The sequence below is a fragment of the Pempheris klunzingeri genome, chromosome 2, assembly GCF_042242105.1.
Source record: "Pempheris klunzingeri isolate RE-2024b chromosome 2, fPemKlu1.hap1, whole genome shotgun sequence".
NCBI classification, from domain to species: Eukaryota; Metazoa; Chordata; class Actinopteri; order Acropomatiformes; family Pempheridae; genus Pempheris; species Pempheris klunzingeri.
This window is the reverse complement of record NC_092013.1, coordinates 10776815-10785680: the sequence shown is the minus strand read 5'-3', so window position 1 is coordinate 10785680 and position 8866 is coordinate 10776815. Positions and strand designations below refer to the sequence as shown.

The following is an 8866-nucleotide window of genomic DNA, read 5'->3' as shown; positions in this document are numbered from 1 at the left end:
CAGAGATTAGTGCGTGATTAGGCTGTAACCGTCCGGTGACCTGAGCTTGTCTACAGTACCTCAGCTTTGTCTGGCCTGGCACACCGGTCAGACTCATTAGGTCGACTGCCACTCACCACTAGTTCGGTCCGTATGGGTGAAGCTGGTTGGGTGAGCAACGGTCCTTCACTCTACACCGAGCCATAGTAAAGCAAGTGAAGGTGAACGCACCTAAATGTGGAACTTTCCCACTTGCTTTACCCACTAACCTTTGCTGTCACCTTGCCTGTTAATCCATGAAGGTTTAATATTTATAAAACTTTCCCTGAGCTTAGAAAATCTATGTGTGTCATGTCGGCTCAAATGTAAAGTCTAGGGGGTGACGTCACAGAGAGAGACAGTGTGCTAATGTGGAATGGGCTGTCCAACCTGTAAGCATACCAAGACATGTCTTTTGGCATATTCTTTGGATGAGCAGCTTTCACTGCCATCGTCTCAGAGTACCGTCAATTAATGCTTTCAACTTCCTGGACCGTGTGCCACGTCCTCACCTGTACCTGTTCCAACGTGGTCACACTAATGCAGCCCCTTGAGCTTTCTGAACACAGCCCTATTATTGGTCTGAATAATGCAGGTTTACATGGTTTAATGTTCAAAAAACACATTATTTTTCTTGTACCACACACGGCTGCTGCAGCTGTTTTCAGCCTCTGTCTGAACGCTCAGTTTTAGAAGAACAGAACGATCTGCTGCTTCGCTCTCACTTTTGGCATCTTCTTGTTACCAGGAGCTGGTGTTTGTGAAGAAAAAACAATGGCGGAGGGGAGGTTTTCGGTGGGTGGGGACAGTCGGCCTGCTGAAGGGCCGGAGGAGGTCACATGATCAACGGATCTCCTTATGACATCATAAGGGGAGCCAAATAGAAACGGAGTGTTTTCAAATACATTTTCTGAAAGATGGAGCAGGAGAAAAAGAGAGGACTGTCTTTACTCTGAGTCTGAGGGTCTCTAGACACACCAGGGCCACAGATTTATGTTGAAAAGACATTAAAAAGTCGCCTACATTTTGCATAATATGGGACCTTTTAATATCCAAGTCAAACGTTAGATTTCATCGTTCCAAGTAATTAGAGCCAATTTAGTGGATGATGTTGTTTGTGCAGTTTCAACCATCACATGACCAACTGGGTTGTCTGATGACATTTACCCTTCCAAGATGTAAACATGGGAATCTTTCCCATCTCTGCCATCAATCCCATATCATGTATGATGCATTAATCTCCAACTATTTGTGCCACTGGTGTAAGGCAAAGGATATCATCTTTAAGATCCTCTAAACCAGGTTTTTTCGTTTAAGGCCAATCATTCATTATGGTTGTTTATTACTTACATTCATGTTTAAAACCTACACTGATAACACATTTAAATAGATTTTATATTTCACATGCAATACAAGTCCTTATGCCACCCAAACACATGCCCTTAAATCTGAGGTATGGAAAGGTAAATTGACTTTATAGTTAGAAAAACATCTGCTTATGTGCAGTTTCGGTTTCCTTCCTTCGTTTTAAATCCCCTGCAGCAGTTTCCTTCCTAGTTTATTTAATGTTGCAAGAGCGAGATTAACTTAAAATGCGGGTGGCAGCCTCTCTCCAAACTAACAAGAAGAATGAAACTTAAAAACACATTTAAAAATGCCGTCATGGTTGTGTTTTTGTGTCTGGTGTTTTTCCTGCTCTCCCCTCCCCCCCTGTTTTCTCTCCCTTTTCTCCAGCCCTCCTCTTTGTTTGCTTGATCTGCCCGATCATCTCTTAGGTGCCTTGTCTCCTCCCAGCGACAGCTGCGGCCCTCTGATTGGCTGGTTGCAGGGAGAGGAGGGTCCTATCGGTGCCTTCTGCTGTATTTCTAGTTGGAGGATTTGCTCAGACGTCAGTTTCGGTAACAGCCAGAGGACCAGGACGACGCAAACACACGTTGCTTAAATGTGTTTTAAGCAGCTTTAAAATAGGCTTTTATTCAACGCACAAACACGGAGAATATCCAGCCCAGCGGAGGAATATTATAATCTGTCCTCCTACAAGGAAAAAGGGAGGGAATAAGGGATTTTGTCGCCGTCTCTTGTCCTTCCTGTTCAGCCCTTTGTTTTTCACTGCTGCCCTCGAGCAGGCGACCAGTAGCGCCCCCGCGCGAGCCACCAGAACAGAGCTCGAGGATAGGTAGCCAAGCGAGCGGCCGAGCTTCTTGCCTCCCGAGCGACGTGGGTCCCCCCAGCTCACTTGTCCGATGCGGAGTGAGGATGAGTCCCGCTCTGGAAGCCCTCATGCAGGCGGATGGGACTCCATATCCCGGGAAAGGGGTGATGCTTGAGCCCTTCGTGCACCAGGTGGGAGGCCACTCCTGCGTGCTACGGTTTGGGGAGCAAACAATCTGCAAGCCCCTCATCCCCCGGGAGCATCAATTCTACAAGAGCCTCCCTACAGAGATGAGGAAGTTCACCCCTCAGTATAAAGGTAAGACGTGCATCCCAAATCTGCAGGAAGTGCCACTGTCTCTGGCAAAACAGCGCATGTGTGATGTTTTGGTACACAGGCTCATCCTTTCATTCTTACTTTTCCATTTTATTTGTTCTAACATTTGCAATATGTAATGCACTCTTTGCTGCATTAAATGTTGTTGCAAGAAATGCATCTGTGCAGATCGTGAGGGTGTTATTTTGCTTTAAGGATGTAATGGATTGTTGCAAGGCCTCAAAGAACACCGTGTACACACCAGCACACCACAAAATGTATTTTCATAGCTATAGATAGATGCAGAACTGTTTTCAATGGCCTCATAATGTGGCTAAGGTACAGTGTCACTCATATTGGTGCATTTGGCAGGCAAGACGGGGTTCAAGGGGTGGAGGTGTGTGTGTGGGTGGGGGGTTTCAAGTAGCATCCCAGCTGATGGCTTGACTCCCTGCCCATGAGGATGAGTAGCCAGAGGTCTTTTAAATGCGGTGCCTGGCTTTCAAGGCGGCTACGGTGTCAGGATGAGATGGCGTCCAACGGGGATTATAATTAAATGAGACGGGTCACCAAAGGGAGAAATTCACGAGCCCGTTGAGGAGTTTTCCAGGTCTGTCTGGGTTCAGGTCCATCACATGAACATGGATGCCAATAAGCATTTTCTCACACACACACACACACACACACACACACGCACACGCTTTTCACTGGAATATCACGTTTCCTGGTTGCATCCAGGTCCATACAATCCACACAGACTTTGTACATACTGATACACATGTCTTGAGGCGGCCTTATGACGGAGGTAAGACACACGCGTGGTATCTGACTCCACAGTAATGCAGCGTGGGACTATAAAAAGACCCAGGATGAGGAGTGGGATTTGGAGAGCAGATAGTGGAGGATCTCTGGGGCATTTGAATGCTCCTCAACATGGACGCTCACTCTGCTGTCTCTCACATGTCACATAATAGTAAAAGGAAGAGTTGTAGCTTTCATTTCTGGAGTTTATTCACTTTGCCTGGAGATGGAGAAATATCTACTTTATCTATCTGGCCTCAGGGACATCTTTCAGTGGCATGTTCAAGGAATAAAGAAGATATTCATACCTGTACACTGAATGCATAATATACTAGGAACACAAAAACTATCACATAGAGGATGAAGATTAAGTTATGTAAACAAGCTAGGGAAGGACTTTAAAGCTTTGAGATATTAGTAAAATGACTGTAAAGCATGAAGATGTAGAGGATTGTAACTCCAAGATACATGAAAGCAGGATTGGGCAACTAGAACTTCTACCCCTAATAAAACAAAAGTAATTGATAATCATCTGTAACCACCTGCTGGTATATTACAGGCAATTTATAGTATTGGGCAGTAAAGCTTCTTAATTGATGCTACTTTGTCACTAATTTATGAGTCCGTCTTGTGAATTATGTCAGAGTGACTCATAAGTTCCCGCGATGACAATGCAGCTCTGAGTGGACATTGCAGTCCTCAAGGACAGACCGGAGAGGCGGGGCTTCCTGCAGGATGGTGATGTCAGCGCACATGACATCAGTCAGGCCTCGAGCTGCGGAAGAAAGGTGGATGCTGGGTCTTCAGGCCCGTCGTGTAACATGCAAAGACACTAAACGCATTTTTTAAACACTGGCTCTGTTTGTTCAGGATGCTCCCAGACTAGCCTGCTGTTTGTTCTCCATTGTTGGGCAGCTGTTTGTAATATGACTTCCACCTGTGGTGGATGCAAAATGTGTTGTGTATCACCCCGGATGCTGTTTCCGTGTCTTTCTCTCTCAATCAGTTTTGACCACATCCCTCCTTCCTGTCTGTGGTTTATCTGTATCAGCCGCTGCAGCTGTGGTGTTTATTCTCAGTGCGACACCTCCCCCACCCTGCACAGAGACGTGCAACACACAGGCCCTTCTAGGGACTTTTAAAGGGGGCTTGTGGGGGCCTGCTAGAGTGCCTGTTTGTGGAATGTGTCTCAGATTATTATTGGTATTTAAGTACACTGTGTTTATTTTATCATTAAGGTGATTGTAGAAGCATCTGTTGGTCTCTCTGGGTTCTTTTTGAGTTTGTAAAATTGGGGTTGATGCTCCATAACAAACTGTATAGAACATCTTCAAATGTTCTTGTTTCATTTAAGGTCTGTATAACAAACTGTGAACACAGGCTGTCACTGAATCGTGTCAAAGTACTGATGATCACATGTAATGGGATTAAGCAACCCTTCTCTGTAGCTTATTGAACTGTCGTTTGTATGTTTTATATCTGGAAAAAGAACTGTACCTCATTTCTCATGTCATTGTGGACTGCTTGAAACTCTGTATCATGAGTTATTTTCTTGTTTTATGAAGATGTTTAGCAGTTGCCTAATAAAAGTCCTGCTCAGTTTGACACATTTCAGCCTTGCGTGGTATTTTGTCTCTTTTGTTACCTGAGTGGTGTAAATACTGTTTGTTAATGTCCTGCTTTCCTCTTTCATCTGTCACATCCAAAACCTCAACCTCCATAGAACATGTTAATGTGTGTGTGTGTGTGTGCATGTGGAGAGGTGAGCATGCAAATGGCTGTATGAATGTGTCCGTATCTTTGCGGAAATTTGTTTTTTAATGTTGTAAGTTATTGGAAATTGATAACCTAATATGATATCCATAATTCCTTCCACAGTGCAAATGAACGGTCTTGTTTTCACCCTCTTTTAGGTGTAGTGTCAGTCAGTTTCGAAGAGGATGAGGAAGGGAACCTGTGCCTCATCGCCTACCCCCTCCACAGCGAATCAGGGGACCTGGAAAACAAAGATCCCTCATCAGACTGTGAGCCCAAGAGCAAGATGCTGAAGTGGAGCAACAAGAAGCAGTCCCCATTACTTCTGGAAAATGACAACTACAGCAAAGAAAGAGCTCGACACAGCCGTAAAGAGGACAAGATCATGAGGTGAGGATGCTTGACTCGGCACCTTTTCTTTTTTTTTTTTTAATGCTTTCATAAACAACAGACACTCACTGGATAAGTTCTGTAACACCAAAGCTGACATTTTTCCTGTGTTGCCACTTTCTACAGTTACAATCGTGATGAGATGCAGCAGCAGCAGCAGGCAGAGGTTCTGTACTTCAGCCTGGAAAAAGGCAATGTGGTGCCACAGATCAAACACAATCCCTGGAGTCTCAAATGTCACCAGCAGCACCTACAGAGGATGAAGGAGAATGCAAAGCACCGTAATCAATACAGTATCCTTTCATGAAGGAACAGCAGTTTCATTGTGCAGTGAAGTGGGGGGGATGGGTTTTAAATGTTAATATAAACGTGTACACGGTGTGTTAGTCTATAGGTCTGTTGTTGTTGTGTGATCCTTGACCAACGTTCACAGAATTTATCCTTTTGGAGAACCTGACATGGCGCTATACAGTGCCATGCGTCTTGGACTTGAAGATGGGAACTCGCCAACATGGGGACGATGCATCGGAGGAAAAGAAAGCCAACCAGATTCGCAAGTGTCAACAGAGCACGTCTGCCTCTATTGGAGTGCGGCTTTGTGGCATGCAGGTACGGCAGAGACGCAACACAACTCCTCTGCTTTTGAAGTCTTTTTGTATTGGTTACATGTGGAGCTGTAATGCTCATGTTTCTGTGTGACCTGCAGGTGTACCAGTCTGACTCGGGCCAGCTGATGTTCATGAATAAGTACCATGGCCGTAAGCTGACCCTTGCAGGCTTCAAGGAGGCTCTCTACCAGTTCTTCCACAACGGGCGCCGCCTGCGCCGAGAGCTGCTGTCCCCTGTGCTGCGCAGACTCAGAGAAATGCAAGCCGCCCTGGAGGCCTGCGAGTCCTACCGCTTCTACTCCAGCTCCCTGCTCATCATCTACGACGGAGACCCACCCAGGACTCCCACTAGACCCAGACACCGTGGTGGTGAAGACGGCGATGAGGATGAGCCATCTGACGACGAAGAGGAGGAGGAAGACGAGGAGGATGAGGAAGAGGAAGAGGAAGGTGCCTTTGGTTTCCCTCGTTCCTCGTCCTCGGCGGGTGGCGGTGCCAGCGTGGCAGGAGGGAGCAGCAACGGCGGCAGCGGTCGCTCATCCCATAGCACAGGAGAGGCCAGCAGCCCCGTGGTGGACGTGCGCATGATTGACTTTGCTCACACCACCTGTCGGCACTACGGAGAGGACAGTGTGGTGCACGAAGGCCAGGACAGCGGGTTCATCTTTGGCCTCCAGAACCTGATCACCATCATCTCCCAGCTGGAGGACCACAGCACTGACTGAGGCTGCACTGGAGCCAACATGGTCTGAATTTGAAGCCTGGGAATAGCTCATTGAGCTGAAACCCTGCTACTCCGTGGTGCATCGTCCTTACGCCTACATGGGGGTCTGACCCTCCTCTGCTCGGAGGGAAGCTCAGACACCATGGGGTCGGGGGAGAGTCTGTGTGGTCGTTTTCCGCACTCTCCCTTACCTGCCAGAGGACGGGGCTGCCTGTGCCCTTACTTGCACTTTTCTCTTTCTGAGACTGCTCCTTTTCTTTGTTATACATGGTAGGAGAATTGTTGTAAGAGACGGCAGCGTCTTAACAAACGCAGGGACTCCTGTAGCATCCAAGGACCCTCCTCCCCCTCTCCTCCTCTGGTACAGACGAGTTTCTTTATGACGTTCTCTCTGAGAGAGAAAGAGTGAGGCGGAGATAATTGAAGCTCGTGTAGTTCTAGGATCCTGAAGTGGTGCTTTACCTGTGATATGACATACATTTTTCTTGGGGGAGGGGATGAAATTTGGACTGCCGGCCCCCAACAGCACAGTACATTATTAGTGGGGAAGTTGACTGTACAAGCTGACCTTGGCTGGCTGGGTCAGCAGCCTTGTAGCAATCGGCAACTTGAGCTTCTAAGAAGGACATTTTGTGTTTTATATTGGTGTCTCTTAAGACCGATGTAAACGAACATGATTTTTTTGTGTCCACCGGGCACTCTGATTTACACTTTTGGTGGAAGAACAAGATTATTTAGGTCTAGAAGAAGGGATTTGCCTTTTTCCAACAGTTGTTCTCCCCTGTACCTTTTTGCCTATAAACAAAAGACTTTTTTTCAAAGGGGATAATTATAACATCCTTGCTTTGTCACTGTCTCTGTTTTTGTCTGATTTTCTCCTCTTCTTCATTCCTGAAACATTGACTAAACAAAGAGAATATATTGATTAAAAACACTAGCTACAAAGACTATATAGAGACTATTTATTTGAAAGGATTGTTTAAAAACTTTTGAAAAATGGAAACGGCTACATTCCATATTACCACTCTAAATGTTTTTGTTCTGATAACGATTTTGATTTATTTTATTATTGCAAGAGCCGATACCTCTCTTGTATACCTGTGTGTTAACAGTGTCTTGGAAAATAAAGGCATTCATTTGTGGTAAAAACTCCTGTCTGTCTTGTGTTCCTTTTTCACTAGCCAGTGTTTATGAATAGTATGCCATCACTGGGCAGGAAGTTGAAACAGGAATCAAACTGTGAGCAGCAAGCTGGCACCAGTTCTGTGAATGCAGTTGTAGATTGTTGCAGTAACAAAAGGAAGCAATGCTGTGGAAAATATGAGTCAAGCTTTGTGTTGAATACAATAGAAACTACCATGCCTTGTCATTCTTTCGAAAGTACAATTAAAACAACGCCTTTGATAGTATTGCTAAAGTGATATACACTACTCACAAAAAGTTAGGGATATTCGGCTTTCAGGTGAAATTTCAGGATGAACCTAAAATGCATTCTAACCTTTCCAGGTGAACTTAATGTGACCTTCTCTGAACTATTGAATGCACATGTCCAACTGTTCAGTGTTTCAGTACTTTTTGCACAAGTTGCTGTTCTCTAACAAGAAGCTTAACAGCAAAATTCACAACAGGTTTGATCCATGAATCCACCAATACATTTCCTGCTTCAGTTAGAATTGGTATTTAAACAGTCCTCCTCATCGTGCTGTTCACATTCTGACATCATGAGACCAAGACGACACCTAACAATTGATCAGTAGCACCTCGCCATTGTGAGGCTTCAAACAGGAAGTCCTCAGACGGAGGTGTTCACTGAGCTTAGAGGGTCACAGAGTGTCATCAGGAGGTTGTAACAGAGATACAGAGTGACTGGAAGAGTCACAGAAAGGAGAGGAGTGGACGTCCTTTGGCCACATCCCAATTTATTGAGACACTGAAAATTTTTTGTTGTGGTATACCTACCACTGTTGTTAGATTTTCTTTCAATAAATTGTTTAAAATGAAGAAATTACCATTGCATGCTTCTACTTAAATGCCCTACTTTCATGATATAATATCACTGTAGCATTCACTTTTTACATTTTCCATATATTTCACCTGAAAGTC

The 8866-nt window shown here is 45.2% G+C and overlaps 1 protein-coding gene across 1 annotated transcript; it reads left to right on the top strand.

Annotated features, from left to right (window-relative positions):
* The first annotated feature begins 1903 nt into the window (after positions 1-1903).
* On the top strand, positions 1904-7906 carry LOC139209737 (inositol hexakisphosphate kinase 2-like). Its single transcript, XM_070839578.1, has 5 exons — positions 1904-2488; positions 5200-5431; positions 5558-5724; positions 5865-6040; positions 6138-7906. Exons 1-5 carry the CDS (start codon positions 2275-2277, stop codon positions 6762-6764), a joined length of 1416 nt encoding a protein of 471 aa, XP_070695679.1. The 5' UTR covers positions 1904-2274; the 3' UTR covers positions 6765-7906.
* The last annotated feature ends 960 nt before the right edge of the window (positions 7907-8866 follow it).